Raw genomic sequence first — 19,049 nt, 5'->3', positions numbered from 1 at the left:
AGCTGCTTTAGGCTGGGAGAAATAACATATCAATTTCCCACTGCCACCCGCCACCCCCCCGCCAGCAGACACCTCTAAGGCGTCCTGCAGTGGCCCCTCAGCGTCTCCCGGAGCTGGGGAGATCCTGGGGGAGAGCTCGGCGCTAGCGGCCCCCGAAAGGGGAGGAGGCAGAGTTGGGGGCGTCAGAGAGGAGGGGGCGGGGATGGAGCCGAGGGGCGGGGCGGGGCCGGGCGGGGGCCGCTGGCTCCGCCCTTTCCTGGCGGCTGGGTCTTTAACACCGCCCAGCGCACATGTCGGAGGAGGCCTGGCAGCAGCAGCTCGGAGCGCACAGACGGCAGCCCGGCCGGAGCAAGGCGGGCGCGCCGCCGCGATGCTGCTAGGCGGACGGCGCGAGCAACTCGGCTGGCACGACCGGGCTACGGGGCCGGGCAGCCTGCTGGCTTGGCTGATGCTGGCATCTGCGGGCGCCGCACCCTGCCCGGATGCCTGCTGCCCCTATGGCCCCTCGGGGCTGCGATGCACACGGGCTGGGGCCCTGAATAGCCTCCACCACCTGCCGGGCGCCGAGAACCTGACTGAGCTGTGAGTGTCCCGCGGTCGAGCGGGCTCGGGGACAGGCGGGCATAGCTGTGCCCCGAGGGTGCGGACTCGCCGCCTGTTTGCTGGGTCAAGCAGGGGTGGACGCTGCAAAAGGCTGGCACCACGCAGCCTTTGGCGGTGCCCGGGCGTTCCTCCGCTGCCATCGCTGCCCCCAACAAGCCTCGCCTCGCAGTCACTGAATGTCGCCTGGGGTTCTGGGCAGCTGGCTCGCCGGCTTCAGAGAGCGAGGGGATTTCCGTGGACCAGGTCTGAGAGAGCTCAGCCGTCTAGAAGCCTCTTTCTGGAGCTCAGCCAGGGGCCCAGGCTCTGGACCATGGAGAGGGGTGGTCAGCTGCAGAAAACTCCCCAGATTGGCACCTTTACCACCTTTTCCCTTTTCTGGGAGCAAATCAGCCCCCACCCCCGTCCTCGTCATGACCAGGCAACCCCAGCTCTTCCCTGGACTTGGGAATTGAGATGGAATGGGTGGAAGGTGGTGAGGAGTTATAGCGCGGAGGCTGAGCTCTCCTCTTCCCATTTCCACCATCCCTTGCCCCCAGGACCCCTTGATTTGGATGTGGGAAACGAGGCCCCTCCTGTCTTCTCTGCCCCTACTCCCATCTCCCTTTCCACTCTTGTCTCCTCACTTGGAGCAGAGAGTCAGGGCCCTTGCATAGAGACCCTCCTCCCTCTGGAACACAAAGCTGGGAGAAGTCTCCAGCATTCTGCAGTACTCTGACATCCTGCAGCAAATGGTTACAAAATACTCAAGTACTTTTTAGCAGCTGGGGATATCTATGGGAGTATGCTGTAATAATTGGCCTAGAGGTACTCAAGCATCACATGGTGATGGCTGGAAAATACTTGAGTATTCCGTGTGGCTGACAGGGCCAGCGAGACTTCTAGAAGAGGGAAGGAACTACTAGAAAATCATGGCCTGGGGCTTAGAGGGTGGGAAAGGAACCTTGGCTTCATGCAGGGCTGGGCTGGAAGGTATCCGAGGTGGGGATCATCACTGTCTGGAAGTTACTTGAGCAGCCTGCAATAATTGGCACTGAGTTACTCGGGCATGTCATGGTAATTAACGGGAAGGTATTCAATCTCTCTCTCTAATGGCTCTAGGGAGACCAGAAGGAGAGGAGATGGCCTTGTCTTGGTCTGGGCCTAGGTCTCTGCATCATGGGAGGGAGCATGAAATCCAGGCTGCCGGCCCAGTCCAGTCCTCTCATCATCCTGGGTCTTCAAACCCGGGTCCGGGCTCTGGAGTGCTCCCCATCTGTGCTCCCGTTTCCCAGTTCCCTTCCAAGCCCCAAGTGGGTTCAGTCTGGGGTAGGGGGGTAGGGAGAGTGGACAGGACAGGGCTGGGAACTGGGAAGCACGCAGAATGGTGAGCAGAGAAGTCCCCCTGGGTGGGGCTGCAGCCTGATTCCCCCCAACCCTGCCTGTACAGACCCCTCCCTCCTCCCTCACCCGCAGAGCTAACGAGGAGATAATGGACTCCAATAGACAGATTGATTGTGAATCCAAACGAATGAGGCAGCTTTGAGGCAGCTTTGAGCTCACTGCCTGACAGCTCCACACACTCTGCTGGCCCACCGCACTCTCACCCCTCCCTGGGCCCCTACAGCTTGAAACCCTCTGGGCAGGGGCTGGGGGTGGGGTGGGCAGAACAGGGACTTGCCCTCCCTTGGAGTCACTGGAGGTTACTTCCTAGGTCGCACGGGGCTTAGGACCTGATACCTGGCTGTTCTGCTGGGGCCGAGGTTGGGAAGGGGGAAAGGGAGGGGTCACTTAGGCTGGTCCTGGTTCCTACAAGTTAGGGAAGGTTAGAGGGCAGAGGGGGAGTTCTGAGAACTGGCAGTGAGTCAGGGGCCCCGGCATGGGTGTGTGTGTGTGGGGCACACTAACATGCCACTGCAGGGCAGCTGAGTTCTCAGGAACTCCCTGGTATGCGGGATCCAGCAGCTAGGCAGGCCCAGGGCGTCAGCCACCCCCATCTCCGAGAGCCTCCTCCTTCTTCTTTCTTTCTTGTCTCCCTGTCTTGTTTCTCTGGCGCTCTGTCCTTATCTATCTGTCTCTCTGTCTCCCTTTCCTTATCTTTCTCCTGGCCTCTGTCTCTCTCTCTCTCTGACAGTCTCTTCCTGCCAGTTTCCCTTTCTCTGTGTCTCTGTTTCACTCTTTGTTTTTCTGCCCTTCTGCCCGCTCTGTCCCCCACCACGATGAGCCTTTCCATCTCTCTCTCCCTGTGAAATCGGCCAGTCAGCCTCTTCTCCCCACCCCACATGCTCTGACTCCATCCTCTCATTACCCCTCTCCTGCTTCCTGGGTCTGTCCTGGGGGTGCCTGACTGATAGCCTCTACACCCCCTGCTCCATCTGCCCAAAGGGTGGGGGTTGGGGGGAGTAGGGGTTGCTGCTTGAGTATAGGGAGCGGCCAGAGGCTATGAGGGGGCAGAGAGGGTGGGGCATGTCTGTGTGTGTACAGTATGGGTGAGCCCAGACAGTGGCCCTTGAGCAGGTGCGTTTGAGAACACGCATGTGCATGACCATAGTCTTCCTCTGCTGGGTGGGGCAGTGGCAGTGATGAGCCCAGGCCCTTTGTGGAAGCAAGTGTTTCAGCATGACCCCTCATTGTTGAGCTTGAGCCCGGGAGGCCTGGTACAAAAGTAGAACACCAAGCTGAGAATGGACTTGTATGTGTCTATCAATGTGAGTGTGCACATGAGAGATAATCGTGAGCTTTGCTTGTGTGTGCCCCTGTGCGAGGGTGTGAGCATGCACATGTGTGTGTTCCTGCATGGAGGAAGGTGTGTGAGCATCACCTGTGCAGATATTTGTGCCTCTGCGTGTGTGTATGTTGTATGCTTGGGTGTGTGTATGTGTGGAAGAGGTGAGTGTGCATAAGTATGCATGTGCGTGTTTGCACAAACACATGTGCATGTGTGACTTGTCAGGGGGTGTCTCTGTGCATACCTGTGTATGTGTGTGCATGCCAGTGTGTGCGTGTGTGTGTGTGTGTGTGTGTGTGTGCAGGCAGGTCCGTGTGTGAGTGGGTGCGTGTGTGTGTGTGACTGTGAGGGGGGCAGGTGGGTGGGCGTGGGACTCAAGTGTGGGCCTGACCCCCACGACTCCCATCCCCTCTCCCACAGGTACATCGAGAACCAGCAGCATCTGCAGCGTCTGGAGCTCAGTGACCTGAGGGGCCTGGGGGAGCTGAGAAACCTGTGAGGGAACTGGGGACTGGGCGGGTGTGGGACTCAGAAGGTCAGGGAGGGTGCAGGGTCCTAGGGCCTGGAAGGACCTGAGAGGCTGAGGACTGAGTGATGAGGGGGTGGTGGGGTGGGGGGTCGGTTAGGAAGCTGAGGGCGTTGAGGGGTCCAGAGTAGCTGAGGAAACCAAGAGGGGGCTGGGGAGGGGCACAGGGCTCTGCTATGGGGACTGGGGGCTGGGCTGGGCAGAGAGGGCCAGGGACCCAGAGTAGCAGAGGACCTGGGGGCTGACCTCCCACACCCCTCCCCAGCACCATCGTGAAGAGTGGCCTCCGTTCCGTGGCGCCAGATGCCTTCCATTTCACTCCTCGGCTCAGTCGCCTGTGAGTGGCCGGGGATGGGCAGTGGGGGTGGGAGGCCACCCACACTTGGGCCACTAATGGGCTTGGCCTTCCCCAGGGACCTGTTCTGAGGAAGGCCCCTGCCTGGTCAGGGAAGCGTCTTCGCATCTACTTCAGGGATGGCATGCTCTTACCCTGCCAGCTAGAGGTCCTTCCTGCAGCCTCACTTCTGTGCTTCATGCTGCAGGGACCCTTCTCATGGGTGCCTGCCCCCCTCTCTTTGCGGGGTTCAGGTACACACCAGTCCAAAGGGAAGAAGGGGTGGAGCAGTACTCCTGGGTTCTGGCTGGGGCTCCATTTCCCACCCTGCCCTGGTGGTGATGTGTCAACTGGCCCCTAGGATAGCCTGGGAGCTGGGTTATCAGATCTGTCATTTGTCACCCTCCCCAGTCCTGAGAGTCATAGCTGCCCCTCCTGTAGAGGACGGAGGGCGTCATGGGTGGGCAGGGAGAGACATTCAGAGTCCTTAGCAGCCCCTCCCTGGCCTTCTGAGGGCAGAAATTCGGCTCCCCTGCCCCTTACCACCAGCAGGTGGAAAGGCAGGAAGGGTGGTGGAGTCTGCCATGAAGTTGTGCTGGGTCCTCTAAACTCTCTGCTGTGTCCAGCAATTTAACAGCAAAAACAAAACAAAACAAAAAAAGGTGATATTATGTCACTGACTAGGTACTGGGGTTTCAGTTAAAAATGTGTCCTCAGTAACCCTTCACGGTAGTCACATCCGTGAATCTTCACAATCAGCCCGGTGAGAGAGAGCGTGGTATCGTTCCCGTTTGATAGATAAGGATTTAGAGAATCAGAGAGCTCATGTTTCTGGGCGGAGGCCACACAACTGTAAGTGGCAGGACAGAACTTACACCCAGCTCTGTCTGGCTCTGAGGTGGGTGATGTTTCTGGCCCCTGTGTGATGGTCCCTCTCCCACCCAGCCCCTGTAGATTCTAGGACAGCTCAGCAAGGAGAGGGCTCAGGTCAGGCCCTGCAGAGGCAGAGGGTCCCAGCAGCAGCCACCTGGAGCAGGGCACAGAGGCCTGGGGCTTCCACAACAGTTTCCTCTGTGGCCTGGAGCCGGCACCTTGCTGGGCTCACCTTCTCCACCTCTGCAGCTGGGGGCCTGGTCCTTTCCCAGGCAGTCCCCAAGGAGGGGCAGGAAGGAGGACGGGAGGGGTCCTGAGGAAGCTCTTTGAGTTCCCTGGGGACAGGTAGAGAGCAAGGAAGTGTGGGAGCCTCAGTCCTCCTCCTCCTCCTCCTCCTCCTCTTCCTCCTCCTCCTCTTCCTCCTCCTCCTCCTCCTCCTGCCCAGTCCTGGGCTCTGTGGGGTGGGAGCACAGATGGAGCCCCTTCCCCCAGCTGTGGCCTCAGCACTTTGCCAGCTGGGGCTGAAGCAGGTGGGGGAGGAGGGAATGGCTGTTCCCTCAGATCCCCCTCCCTGGGGTCTGGGGAGAGGGTTAAGTGGGGTTAACCCTTGTTGTCCCAGGGAGCGGAGAGGGACTCACCAAGCCTTACCTGGCCCCCTCCCGCCCCCATCCACACACGCTGCCTCCCCAGGCTTGTTCTAGTTGCCTGGGCTGGGGAGAGGGAGCCAGATGTCAACTTCCTCTTCGGCTCCTTCCCTCCCTCGCGTTGGGTCAGAGTGAGGTCAGGTCGCTCAAGGGGTCTGTCTTGATGTGTCTCAATGCCCGCAGGAATCTCTCCTCCAATGCTCTGGAGTCTCTCTCCTGGAGAACCGTGCAGGGCCTCTCCTTACAGGAACTGTGAGTGCGGGCCCTTGCAGGGGCAGGGGCAGCAAGCGTGCGTGTGCTTGTGTGCACTCTTGTCTGTGTGATGTCGTGTCACTGTGTCTGTGTGGCACTGCATCGGGGGGTCTCTTTGGGGACTGTGTGATGCCTGTGAAACCCCCGTCAATGTGGAGGCTGATGACCACCGTTGAGGGGTGCTGCCTGGGTGGGGTGGGGGCGCTGGCCTGGGTGACTGTGTGCTGCTGGGCAGAGCCACAGGCCTGCTGCGTGTGCCCACGGCACGTCCACCCGCATGCCCAGTGCACCGCGCACATGAATGGGTAGGGCAGCCGCGGTCCACGTGTACTTAGTGGGCATTCTGGCCTCTGGCTCACTCTGGGAGGCCGTGTCCCTCCCTCCTTGTCACCATGCTCAGGGCCCTTGCCTGGCTTGTCACCCTGGGGAACCTGGGGTAAGGGACTCCTATGCAGCCCCAGTTGGCTGTCTTGGGCTTTCTGCTTTCTATTTCTTTTAATAACATCTTGTTACTGGGGCCCTCCCCTGCGTCCCCCTTCCCCTCTACACCAGCCTCCCTGCTGTCTAACTGCTCACTCACACTCCAAATACTTCACCCTGGTGGCTCCTCAGGCCCTGTGCCTGCCCTTTCCCTGACTCTCTTGGTGTCCCCCTACACCCACCAGGGTCCTGTCGGGGAACCCTCTGCACTGTTCCTGCGCCCTGCGCTGGCTGCAGCGCTGGGAGGAGGAGGGGCTGGGCGGAGTGCGTGAACAGAGGCTGCAGTGTCGTGGGCAGGGGCCCCTTGCCCTCATGCCCAACGCCAGCTGCGGTATGTGCTGGGGTGGTGTAAGGGACTGGGGAAGCTACCTGCTGGGGACAGGGCACTGGGCAAGCACTGAAGGGGCGGTGAGAGCGGGCCTTGGCAAGGTCTGGGAGGACACTGTCTGGGCCCTGGGTTGTTTAGGAGGGTGGGGGAGGGAGCATTCCCCGGGTAGAGCTCTGAGGCCACTCCTGGCTTTAACACCCCTCGCCCTCGGCCATCCTGGGTGGCCAGGCGTGCCCACGCTGAAGGTCCAGATGCCTAATGCCTCCGTGGACGTGGGGGACGACGTGTTGCTGAGGTGCCAGGTGGAAGGGCGGGGCCTGAAGCAGGCCGACTGGATCCTCGCGGAGCTGGAGGGGTCAGCCACGGTGATGGTGAGAAGCCCTTCACCCCCAGCCCCCCACAGAGGTCCTGGCAGGGCACAGGGGACAAAGACGGCAAAAGAGAGACACCGCGGGGGAAAGAGACAATGAGTAAGGAGCACACAGAGGCTGAGGGATGGACAGAGGTGGTTTAAACCCACAGGGCTCAGGCTTACACCGTGGGGCAGTCCAGGGCACACACACGCCCTCATGGTGGGGGCTGGCCCAGCAGGGACCCCAGGCTACACTGGACCCACCAGGACTTAGGCCCCCTTTCTGGGAACATGATGCTGTCTGCAAGACAGAGGGTCACAGAGCCCTCACATGTTGGAGCTGAGAGGGCCCCAACAGACCATCCCTCTCCTACACCCCCTTTCTGTATAAGGAAACTGGAGCCCAGGGAAGGGGCACAATTCCTGTGGTCCTGCACCCAAGGTGAGTTCTTAGGGGCCCCTGGGGACTTTTTCTGGAGATTCTGGAAACAGCATCCTCTTGGGTGTGTGATGAACATATTAGTAAAGGAGGCCAGGTCTGGCTCCAGCTCTCTCACTAATTAATTCTTGGAGTGACTTTCAGAAAAGTCCCTTAATCTGCTTGAACTTTGGTTTTCTTATCTGTAACCTGAGGAGGTGGACATCATGGCCTTCTGATGTCCTGCCTGCCTCTGGGCATTCTCTGGCCTCTATCTCTGTTATCCAGACATGTCTTTGGGCACCTTCCCAGGCCTTGCCCCTTGTCCTTATGCTGGAGATGGGCAGCTGAGAGTAGCCATAGCTAACTCAGGAGCCTTGTTGACAAGGTCAGCAGGGGTTGACAATGGGATATGCCCACCCATCTGGGTGGCAGGAGTGGATACACAGGACTGGGCTGTGGGCCAGCAGGACTGGGGGTGTGGTGTTTAGTTTGGAGGCCCTCCCTTTGGGAGGAGAGTCAATTCCAGAATTGCTGGAGGGCCCTGGAGCCATGTTGAAGGAGGAACCACCAGAGCCCTGAGCAGAGGTGACGGATGTGGTAGAGGGGTCACTAGCCACAGAGGGGTTCCTCCCCTCTAGACGTCAAAGCCACTAGAGTGAGTAAAGGAGAGAGGACGAGGCAGAGGCCATGTCTATGCGTGGAGAGACATTAGATGAACGCTCTGGGGAAATTCCAGGTTTTTGCTTTCTCTTTGGGAGATTTTCATGTATACTACCACCTGTGTTTTCTAGAAACTTCCTATAGAAAAGTCACACCCTGGCCAGGTGTGGTAGTTCAGACCTGTAATCCTAGCACTCTGGGAGGCTGAGGCGGGTGGATCGTTTGAGCTCGGGAGTTCGAGACCAGCCTGAGCAAGAGCGAGACCCTGTCTCTACTAAGAATAGAAAGAAATTAGCTGGACAATTAAAATATATATATAGAAAAAAAAATTAGCCGGGCATGGTGGCGCACGCCTGTAGTCCCAGCTACTTGGGAGGCTGAGGCAGGAGGATTGCTTGAGCCCAGGAGTTTGAGGTTGCTGTGAGCTAGGCTGACGCCACGGCACTCTAGCCCGGGCAACACAGTGAGACTCTGTCTCAAAAAAAAAAAAAAAAAGAAAAGTCACATGCTAACTGTGTTAAATGGAGGGGAAAAAAGTCTGGTCCCTCTCAGATGGGAGAGCAAGGGATGGTAGAGCAGCTCGAGGGGAGAGTTATTGGGACGCCAGGCCCCACCCAGGGCGAGTGGAGGAGATGGGACAGCCACGGCAGGGCTTCCCTGCAGCGGGTGGGATAAGAGCCTGCCCGGCAGGCTGGAGAGCTCTTCTGGAACCTTGGAACTCACGTATTCCAGTGGAAGCCCGGGGACACCGAACCTACTCTGGCGTGTAGTCAAGGGACTCCACATCTATGAAGTTTCCAGATAGATGAGATTTGTCCATCACTTTATTTATTTTCATTATTTCATGAAAATCACTGTCCAAAATGTCAGAAGATAATTTGTGCACCTCTTCAGCTTACAAAACAAACCAAAAACCCCATGGTTCAGCAAGATTTAGAATTGTCTCGAGATCATATAACTTACACATGACACGTCCGTGGTTTCTTAGGAAGAGAAGTTGAATCTGATCCAATCTTTTGATGGTGATTCAGAATCGAGTCACTTTGCCTCCCTACCCTCACTAGCTCTTGTCATCTGTCGAAGGACATGCCGCTGCTGCCGTGCTCTAACCTCTGGCCTGTTGTCAGCACCATCTCTGCGTGTCTGACCCTCCCTGGGCTGAGACAGAGTTTGTCAGAACTGTGTGTGAAACTAGAACGACTAGGTGGCGAGGTCCTAGTTGGTTCTTCAATGAGCTATGTATGAACTTGGTACTTGGGATCTGTGACGTCTGCTTAGCTGCTTAGATGGATGCTTTTATTTTTCCTGTGGGGGCATTTTGTGCCTATTTTGAGGTTATTGGTCATATTTTAGATTTTTCAGGTCATTAAATATGTGATCCAGGAGGTAGTCTATGAACAAGCTCTAAAGGAGCTGTATTCTCTCCCACCCCTCTCCTTCTCCCCCCTCAGCCCTCCTCTCCTTTCCATTTGGAGCCAGAGGGGCTCCCCAAAGAATTAGTTTCAGCCCCCAGCCCCAAGCTGGCCGAAGCTCTTCCTGATTTGCCCTCTCTTCCCTGATTCAGAAGTCTGGGAGCCTGCCATCCTTGGAGCTGACTCTGGCCAATGTCACCAGTGACCTCAACAGGAAGAACGTGACTTGCTGGGCAGAGAACGACGTGGGCCGGGCCGAAGTCTCTGTCCAGGTCAACGTCTCCTGTGAGTCTCAGGGTCTGCCCCTGCACCCACCCCCACTCATCTCTTCTTCCCTGAAAAGAGGGTGGGGGGCTGGAGGAAAGGGTGGGATGTGTGTGTCCACAGCTGCTCCCTCCCAGCTGTTTCCAGATTCCCATGAAAACCTGATCCTTTGAGGGAAGTCCTGAGGGCTCGTCAAGGCCAGAGGGATGGAGATGGATTTCTTTCTGGCCCCCTGCCCAAGGCTTGCTACTTGAGGCCCTCGGCACCAGCTGCCCGGCTGTTTCCACTGCTCCGAGCTACTTCTTGCCTGTCCCTCCTTAGGCCTTTGCCCTGAATCCTAGTTTTAAAAGAGGAAATTCCCTTCCTGAGTTCCTATTTAGGCTCCCTGCCTAATTTCTCTAGGTCTGCCAGAAAGCTATCTGAAGTCTTGCACTGTATACCATTTTTCTTCTTTTATTGTGACGTATACATAGAAATGCATGTAAAACATGTGCGCTTGAGCAATACTCTCACCGGCACCTCAGAAGACCCCTCACCTCTCCCTGTTCACAACCCACCCTCTCCCCTACCTCCTGACTTTTGTGATAACCATTTCCTTTTTCCTTGCTTATAAAAACAATTTTCACAAGTATGCCTATATAGCTTTGCCTGTTCTTGTATATTATATGAATGAAATTGTACTGCATGTGTTATTTTGTATGTGGATTCTTTCACCCAGCATCATATCGGTAAGATCTATCCGTGTTAACGGGAGTTGCTGTAGTTCATTCAATTCACTGCTGCGTAGTATTCCAGGGTGTGGACGCCGGATTTCAAATGCTCACTCATACACACGCATTTTTCCCTATTAGTGAGGGGCTTTTGCTTTTTCCAAGTTGGGTCTATTTCAAATCCATATCTTTTTTCAACAAGTTTTTAACAGTGTTTATTTTTTGCGTGTTTGATTCTTAGGCCCCGCTGCCCCATCTTCTGAAGCTTGATGATGCTTAATTTTCCAGATTCCTTACTTGCAAAGACTCCATGTTTAATTGCCATAAGCTGGTACCCGCTTCTCCAGGGCTGTTACTTACTTATTCATGGCCCACCACTTAAGTTCCTTAAGCCTCTGAATTTTATATCCCTGCTGCCTGATTTATTTAAAATTTGATGTTTCTTCAAAACGTCTCTCCTTGTGAATTTCCTAGGGCCTGCTGACCCGTTTCTCTTAGGTGTGCCACCTGTTTTCTGTTTCTATCCCCTTTGCCCCTGGACCTGCGTGGGCCCTGCCGGGCTCCCTCCAGCCGCCCCCTGACTTCTCGCTGTCGCCCCTTCTGGCCCGCAGTCCCGGCCAGCGTGCAGCTGCATGCGGCGGTGGAGCTGCACCACTGGTGCATTCCCTTCTCTGTGGACGGGCAGCCGGCGCCCGCTCTGCGCTGGCTCTTCAACGGCTCCGTGCTCAATGAGACCAGCTTCATCTTCACCGAGTTCCTGGAGCCGGCGGCCAACGAGACCGTGCGGCATGGCTGTCTGCGCCTCAACCAGCCCACCCACGTCAACAACGGCAACTACACGCTGCTGGCGGCCAACCCCTCTGGCCAGGCCGCCGACTGGGTCATGGCTGCCTTCATGGACAACCCTTTCGAGTTCAACCCCGAGGACCCCATCCCTGGTGCGAGGGCCACCCTGAACCCTGTCCCCACTCCTGGGCTCCACCTGGGGTGGAGATCCAGGTGTCCAGGGAAGCCTGGCCCCAGAAGCTGGAGTGCCTGGTCCTGGACAGAAGGGAGTGCGGAGTCGTGGTGTCCAGCTCTGTGCTGGCCCCCTTGGCCCCTTCCCCCAAGCCAGGACTTCTGAACCCCTGAGCTATTCCCTCCATTTGGGCTGGCTGAAGAGAGAGCCATGCACCAGCGCATGCCTGGCCCAGCTGGAAAATGGTCACAGGCATCCTCTCCCTTGAGATCCAGCAGCCCCACCCCCATGCCACCCTCACCCCACGAAGGGATGAGCCCCAGAGGGGTCAGGGGACTCACTGCTCTCCTCCTCCATCTGACTGCTCTCTCTCCTCCCTCCTGCTGCAGTCTCCTTTTCGCCAGTGGGTGAGTAGCCCAGGCTGGAGGGCAGGTTCTGTCTGGTCCCGGAGCCGCGGCTGGGGCAGAGGGTACAGGTCACCTAATCCCTGAGAGGCCGGCTGGAGCCAGGGTGGGGAGCTGCTGGAGGAGACACGGTGCCTGCCAAGGCCCACCCTTCCTGCCCTGTGTCCCTACAGACACTAACAGCACATCTGGAGACCCAGTGGAGAAGAAGGACGAAACACCTTTTGGGGTGAGCATAGGGAGCAGAAGCTTGTGCGGGATGCGGGATCGGGAGGCCAGGCCAGAGGCTCATCTGCGTGGCATTTCTGGTCAGAGCAGGGAGGTCATTGCAGTCTGGCATGAGCTCTGCCTGCCACCCTCACAGCCACTGCAGGGGTCCACAGGGGAGGAGGAGGCAGGTGGGGGCCTGGCTCTGGGCTCCTATGTAGGATGGAGCAGTGGTTTGCTGTGGGAGCTCTGAGAGTGCAGGAGAAGCCCCTGGATCTAACCCCAGTCCCCACCCCAGGTCTCTGTGGCCGTGGGCCTGGCTGTCTTTGCCTGCCTCTTCCTTTCTACGCTGCTCCTTGTGCTCAACAAATGCGGGCGGAGAAACAAGTTTGGGATCAACCGTGAGTGGAGAGGCTGCAGAGTGCTGTCTGTCTGTCTGTCTGTCTATCCTACTGGCTTTGTATCCTACTAACTCTGTCTCTGTTTGGGGGGCCTGTGCACACGTGGAGTTCTAGCGTGTGTGTTTGGGGGATAGAAGAAGGCCTGGCTGTGAGGCTTGTGAGTGTGAGTGTGTGTGTGAGTGAGTGTCGGGGCTGGCGCTGGGGTAGTTTCAGAGGCAGCAGCTGCTAATTGGTGGCTGGATTGTAGTCAAACACTAAGTAGGTCTGGGAGATCTGGGCTTCGGCGGGGGAGTCGGGGAGCTCTTTGGTGCCCATGGGGCCAGGGGTTGGACAGGAGCCAGATAAGGCGAAGCCGTGGCACCTCCCCTTCTCCCTGCCTGCTGTCTTGCCCCCTGCTCCTCTGTCCTGCCCCTGCAAGTTATGAGGTGGGGGCAACTGGCACCCTGCAAGCAGGGGCCAAGGTGTGGGCAAGCCCCTCCATGTGGCTGTGTCTCCTCCCCAGGCCCCGCTGTGCTGGCTTCAGAGGACGGGCTGGCCATGTCCCTGCATTTCATGACATTGGGTGGCAGTTCCCTGTCCCCCACCGAGGGCAAAGGCTCCGGGCTCCAAGGCCACATCATCGAGAACCCACAATACTTCAGTGATGCCTGTGAGGGGCTATGCAGGTCAAGGGCAAGGGAGAGCGTGTGCGCGTGCGTGTGCATGTAGAGGCCTCTGGGCCATCGTCCTTGCTCACCCCAGGCCTGAACAGTCTCCGCCCCCCCACCCCATCCCAGCCACAGCATATCCTTCCTGGGCTGAGATCAGCCTGGCTGCAGCCCCGCCCAAGTCACAGCTAGCCCACACCATGTCCTCTCTGGGCAGAGGCAGCCCACGCTACGACTCGTGGCTTGGTGAAGGAGTGAGGGCTGAATTTTAATCCCCATCCAGCCCCCTGGCTGGGCACCCTGTGCAGCACACAGCCCTGTAGATAGTCCCGCCCTTGCCACTACACTTCCCTCCCGGGACTGGGGCTCCCGGCTGACCCCGCAGCCCCTCCCAGGTGTTCATCACATCAAGCGCCGGGACATCGTGCTCAAGTGGGAGCTGGGCGAGGGCGCCTTTGGGAAGGTCTTCCTCGCTGAGTGCCACAACCTGCTGCCTGAGAAGGACAAGATGCTGGTGGCCGTCAAGGTCAGACCCTGATCATGACGCACTGCTGGCCTCGGTCCCCCCTCCAGGAGCACCATCATGTCAGGACAGAGTGCTTAGGCTTGGGGGTGGGATGTCGGGGTCTGACATGGCTCAAGACTGGGGGTGGGTGGGCTGCCCTGCCTGCAGGGAGGTGAGGGCTGGCCCTCCCCTCCTCCCCACTCAGTCCTGTCCCCGCCCTCGCCATCCAGGCGCTGAAGGAGGTGTCCGAGAGCGCCCGGCAAGACTTCCAGCGCGAGGCGGAGCTGCTCACCATGTTGCGACACCAGCACATCGTGCGCTTCTTTGGCGTCTGCACCGAGGGCCGCCCGCTGCTCATGGTCTTTGAGTACATGCGGCATGGCGACCTCAACCGCTTCCTCCGGTATGAGCACCTGGCCTCCGGCCTCTGGCTATGAGCCTGTTGTCCCTTCCCTACAAGCGCATCCCTGCTTATCTGTCCAACCACGGGGCGACACCAAGAAGGATCAGGAAGGCATGGTCCTGTCCCCAGGGAGCTCTCAGGCCGTAGAGAAGGCAGGTGTGTGCGTGTGGGGCTGGTCCTTGCAAAAGGCAGAGTGGCAGTAGCCAGGGAGGTTGCACTGGCAGAAGCTAGGAGCTAAAACTTTGGGATGGATGGGCTTTGCAAAGGGTGTGTGTGCATTTGTGTGTGGCGCAGAGGCCGGGCCTGTAGAAGGTGGCAGTTTAGATAATTACAATAACAACAATAACAAACATTTACAGGCACTTTCTATGTTTCAGGCACTATGCTATGTACTTTACAATTCATTCTTATTATGGTTCTGCTCACTTGTACATAAATACCTTGTACAATAATATAAATATATATTTATTCTTTAGTCTCCAAGCATATGTTGCCATTTATACTTGAAGAAAGTTACAAAAAAATTCATTTCTTTGGCTTTGGACAGAAAAACTCTGATATGTTTATCATTTGTGCTAATAATTTTAATAACTTCAAGAAATGTACCTGTTTCACAGACAAGGCTTGAAGAGGTTAAGTGACTTGTCCAAGGACACACAGGTAGTGAATGGCCCAGGGGAGATGTGACGCTAGGCAGAACCGCTACTCTTAAGCTCTGACTCTGACGGTCACATGTTCCCTTAGTCGAGTCCTTCCCCGATGAGAAAGCTGCTGCGAGGATGGGCCCGTATTCGTTAGGCAGAGAAAGGACCGGGCTTTGGAATCAGCTGCTGCTTATTAGCTGAGCCTTTTGCCAAGTCCCTTTCCACTCTGACCTCACTTTCCCCACCAGTAAGAGGGACTGGGGGTGGGGGCGGGGGGCTGTGGTTCCGGGTGAGCAAGTGCTGTGTGGTTGTCCAGCTCAGGGTCATGATCTGGTCCCCAAATGTCCCCTTGGGAGTGGTGGGTCATTCGTGCAGTCAGGCTGCAGAGCTCAGCTAGGAGAGATCCCTGAGTCCTGAGCTTGTCCTTGTGGACGGGGGAGCCAGTGGAGGGTGTGGAGCAGAAGGGGGTGAGGCCAGACCCGAGGCTGAATGGGGACTGGCACAGAGGAACCCGAGTCAAGACAAGGCCAGAGAGGAGCCCATCCCCTCGCTTTCCAGACACGGTGCACACTCAGTGCTGGTCTCGGGGGAGGCAGGCCAGGGAGATACCACCATCTGGGGCCCAGACTATGGGAAAAGTGGCTCTAAATGCTGGATGGAGCACTGGGAGAATCAAAGGAGGGGATCACGAATGCTTCTAGATGAGTCTGGAAGACTTCCCCTAGGGGGGGCCATCTGTTCCTTCTCCCCTGTGGGCCTTGGTACTTCCAGTTCCCTCTGCCTGGGACACTGGGCCTCCCTCCCAGCCACTTTACCCTCCCCTGCCCTGGACCCCTTCAGATGGCTTATCCACTTCTCTTCCTCAGCACTTGAGTCTCAGTGTAGATGCCCCTTCCTCCAGGAAGCCTTCCCTGACTTCTTCCATCCCCACCCCTAGTGCCCATTAGGTGCCCCTCACACTGCACTGCTGTGACCTGTGTATCTGCATCATACTCTCCACTGTAGCCCTGGTGCTTGGCACATTGGAGATGTTTAAAAATTACCTGGGATAAGTGAATGAGGAGGAAGTTGGCCAGTAGGAAGAGGCATTCCTGGCAAAGCGATCAGCTCAGGCAAAGCTTCAGAAGAAGGAATATTGGGGAATGGAGATGAGTGAGCAGGGACTGACCTGGAGTGGCGGCCGTGGGGAGGAGGCGGGCATCCCAGAAACCTTCAGAAGGAAGGAAGACCCCACGGGAACGGCTGGTACTGAGGGCAAAGGTGAGAGAGACAGGGGGGCCAGGAGGACGCCCAGGTTTCAGACTCAGCGCCTGGATGGGGGAGGCTCCCTTCACTGCAGGGGCAGGCTTGGCAAGGGCCGAGTCTGAAGGTTCCACGGCAAGAGAAATTGGGGCCAGTAAGCGGCTGGAGTGCAAGGGGGCTGCCTGAGAGGAAGGCATGGAGTGGCAACCGTGGGCTCTCTCTGGTGGGAGCCTTGGAGATGGGCGCACCTATTCCAGCCCCCCTGTCCCAGCCCCTGCAGACAGCTGCCTCCACTGTCCTTTCCTTCCTCCGTTTCTGGTCCCCCAGTCTCTGCCCCCATCACCCCCAGCTCCAGGGGCTCCCCTTCCTCAGGCTCCTGCGCTCCCAGCCTCTATCCCTTCTCCCTCTCTTGCTCGCAGGTCCCATGGGCCTGATGCCAAGCTGCTGGCTGGCGGGGAGGATGTGGCTCCAGGTCCCCTGGGCCTGGGGCAGCTGCTGGCGGTGGCTAGCCAGGTTGCTGCGGGGATGGTGTACCTGGCGGGTCTGCACTTTGTGCACAGGGACCTGGCCACGCGCAACTGTCTGGTGGGTCAGGGACTAGTGGTCAAGATCGGTGACTTCGGCATGAGCAGGGATATCTACAGCACTGACTATTACCGCGTAAGGGTCCTTTGTCCCCACCCCCTCCCGCAGCATCCACACTGTAGACACCCTGGATGCTGAGTCCACCGGGAGCCTGCCTTTGTCAGGCACACCCTCCTCTTCCTTGGCGGTGCGGGGGCTCAGAGTCTCTGGCTCTGGTTTTAAACCACCCTCCTCAGCCCCAGAGGAGGAAGGGCTGTCTCCTCCGCTATCCCGGATGGAAACAGCACCACTGGGTTTTCCCTCTTAGCCCTGGCCCTGAGGGCCACGTCGATTTATTTTTATTGACGGGGCTGGGGCGGGTCCACGCTGCGGCGGGCAGTTGGTGGCGCCCGGGAGGTGACGCAGAGCACCTGCCGGCAGGTGGGAGGCCGCACCATGCTGCCCATCCGCTGGATGCCGCCCGAGAGCATCCTCTACCGCAAGTTCACCACCGAGAGCGACGTGTGGAGCTTCGGCGTGGTGCTCTGGGAGATCTTCACCTACGGCAAGCAGCCCTGGTACCAGCTCTCCAACACCGAGGTCAGCCCCGTCCCGTGGGCCACACCTTGCTGGCCACACCCATTTCCTGCCCCTGTGGGTCCCTCGTCTGCCCCTCTGCCACTGCCTAGGGAGACCCGTCCCAGCATCCTGCCCACACGGTGCTCCCTCCACCCCAGCCCTGTTTTCTTCCTCTCCTGTTCTTGCCTTCACCTACCATACTACTCTCAGGCCCAGCTGGCTCCTGGGGGAACCTCGTAGCACTTTGTAGTGGAGCCAGAACCCCATCCCTAGCTGCGTTTTACAGATCTAGTAGGCGTATCAGTGTGGAAGGGAGAGGCATGGGAAGAGGAGCACAGCACAAGAGCGCCTGACACTGCAGCAGGGAGACTGGAGGTTAGACTGTCAGAGGGACATCCTGCTCCCTCCCTGCTGCCCTCCTGGCTGGCCACAGCCAGAGCAGGCCCCAGGTGTTCTGTCTCCCAGAGCAGCTCCCCCCGCCCCTTCCTTGGCTCTCAGCTGTCAGTTTCCATTTCTCCTCCTAATGCAGTCTGCTCCCTGGAGGCTGGTGGGGTGGGGAGAGGGTTATAGATTTTAATTTTCTCAAGCACTGAGAGAAGGGATGGAATTAGTGCTGCCCATAACCCGAGTCCTCTAATGGGGAGGGGGCAAGTGGGGGAAAGAGGCTCCAGGCCCCTTCTCCAACCACAACCTGCACCATTTCTCCTTCTTTGGATCCCTTAGCTGTTCTAGTGGTCCTTCTTAGAGTCTGATTTTGATCTTTCTTGCTGCAGTTTCTTTTCAGAGGCACCAGGTCCCTACAAGGTAGTAGGGACAGAAGGGAGAAGGAAGTGGGGGTCAGCCTCTGCTTTAAAATGCAAGCCAGCTACTTTTCAAGGGACCTTTAACTGCAATTCTGCTCCATTTTCTTTCTTCCCTTTGGGGCAGAGAGGCACAGGGCCCTTCCCCTCCTCCCTTCAGCCGCCAACACCAAGCTGATGGATTTGGCAAATGCCTTGGCCCTCCCCTTCCCCAGCCCACCTGGCGAGTCTTCCTAGATCTGATCCCAGCCTTCCAGAAGCAATCCTACCTCGAGCCCAAGCTTTCCAGAGTGAAGCCTTAATCCTTCCTGCTTCTCAGGGTCAGAGCGGAAAGGAATCTTGGGGTTCACTGTGCCCATTTAGATTAGCAGCAACCAAGAAGCCCAGACAAGCGTGTGCCTTGCCTTGGGAGCCTCAGTGAGGCAGAGGCAGTTCTGGGGCCAGCCTCGTCCTCCTGCCCCCAACCTAGTGTGCTCTCCTTTCCGTCTCTCTGGTGGCCCCAGGCGATTGAGTGCATCACGCAGGGACGTGAGTTGGAGCGGCCGCGCGCCTGCCCGCCAGAGGTCTACGCCATCATGCGGGGCTGCTGGCAGCGGGAGCCCCAGCAGCGCCACAGCATCAAGGACGTACATGCCCGGCTGCAAGCCCTGGCCCAGGCGCCTCCTGTCTACCTGGACGTCCTGGGCTAGGGGGCTGGCCCAGGGGCTCGGGCTGGGTAGCCGGAATACTGGGGCCTGCCCTCTGCAACCCCTATATCTCCCACAGCCCCAGGGTGATCTCAAAGCATCTAACTCGCCCTCAGCATGCAGGGGGTACAGGTGGGGGCTGGGAGTAGAGGATGTTCCTGCTTCTCTAGGCAAGGTTCCGTCTTAGCAATTATATTTATTATCCCTTGGCTGTGTCTCTTGCCAATTCTTGGGATGACGTCGTTCCAGGAGTGGGGCACTGGGATTCAGGTAGGGGGCGGCTCTCTGGGATCCTCCCCCAGTTGGGTTCCCTTCAGCTGCCTCCTCTGTTCCATGCAGCTGTCACTCCCACCTTGTGATTATGGTTTGGGTCCCAGTCTTGCGATCACCTTGTTCACCTGGTGGTGAGGCAGCCTCAGGCCAAGCCTCCCAGACCTTCAGACCAT

The 19,049-nt window shown here is 57.9% G+C and overlaps 1 protein-coding gene across 2 annotated transcripts; it reads left to right on the top strand.

The window, feature by feature from the left end:
- Positions 1–254: 254 nt before the first annotated feature.
- NTRK1 (neurotrophic tyrosine kinase, receptor, type 1) lies at positions 255–18,812 on the top strand. 2 transcript variants are annotated; one of them, XM_012658704.1, is made up of 17 exons: positions 320–582; positions 3,728–3,802; positions 4,099–4,170; positions 5,868–5,936; positions 6,602–6,747; positions 6,973–7,115; positions 9,742–9,874; positions 11,175–11,501; positions 11,911–11,928; positions 12,099–12,154; positions 12,431–12,533; positions 13,036–13,182; positions 13,576–13,706; positions 13,916–14,088; positions 16,394–16,634; positions 16,980–17,138; positions 18,421–18,812. In XM_012658704.1, exons 1-17 carry the CDS (start codon positions 371–373, stop codon positions 18,604–18,606), a joined length of 2,391 nt encoding a protein of 796 aa, XP_012514158.1. In that variant the 5' UTR covers positions 320–370; the 3' UTR covers positions 18,607–18,812. The 2 variants fall into 2 exon arrangements, with proteins under 2 accessions (XP_012514159.1, XP_012514158.1); XM_012658705.1 differs by lacking the exon at positions 11,911–11,928 and having other exon boundaries at positions 255–582.
- The last annotated feature ends 237 nt before the right edge of the window (positions 18,813–19,049 follow it).

Source organism: Propithecus coquereli, unplaced genomic scaffold (assembly GCF_000956105.1).
Source record: "Propithecus coquereli isolate 6110/MARCELLA unplaced genomic scaffold, Pcoq_1.0 Scaffold59, whole genome shotgun sequence".
Lineage (NCBI taxonomy): Eukaryota > Metazoa > Chordata > Mammalia > Primates > Indriidae > Propithecus > Propithecus coquereli.
Note: the sequence above shows the minus strand (reverse complement) of the source record. Positions and strands in the feature narration are given on the sequence as shown.

What these genes read in the sequence shown, in the direction of transcription:
- NTRK1 (XM_012658704.1), top strand. Translation starts at nt 371, where the DNA reads ATGCTGCTAGGCGGACGGCGCGAGCAACTCGGCTGGCACGACCGGGCT. An exon ending in CTGGGGGAGCTGAGAAACCT is followed by an intron (nt 3,803 to 4,098) that starts GTGAGGGAACTG and finishes ACCCCTCCCCAG; the next exon opens with CACCATCGTGAAGAGTGGCC. An exon ending in ACAGCACTGACTATTACCGC is followed by an intron (nt 16,635 to 16,979) that starts GTAAGGGTCCTT and finishes ACCTGCCGGCAG; the next exon opens with GTGGGAGGCCGCACCATGCT.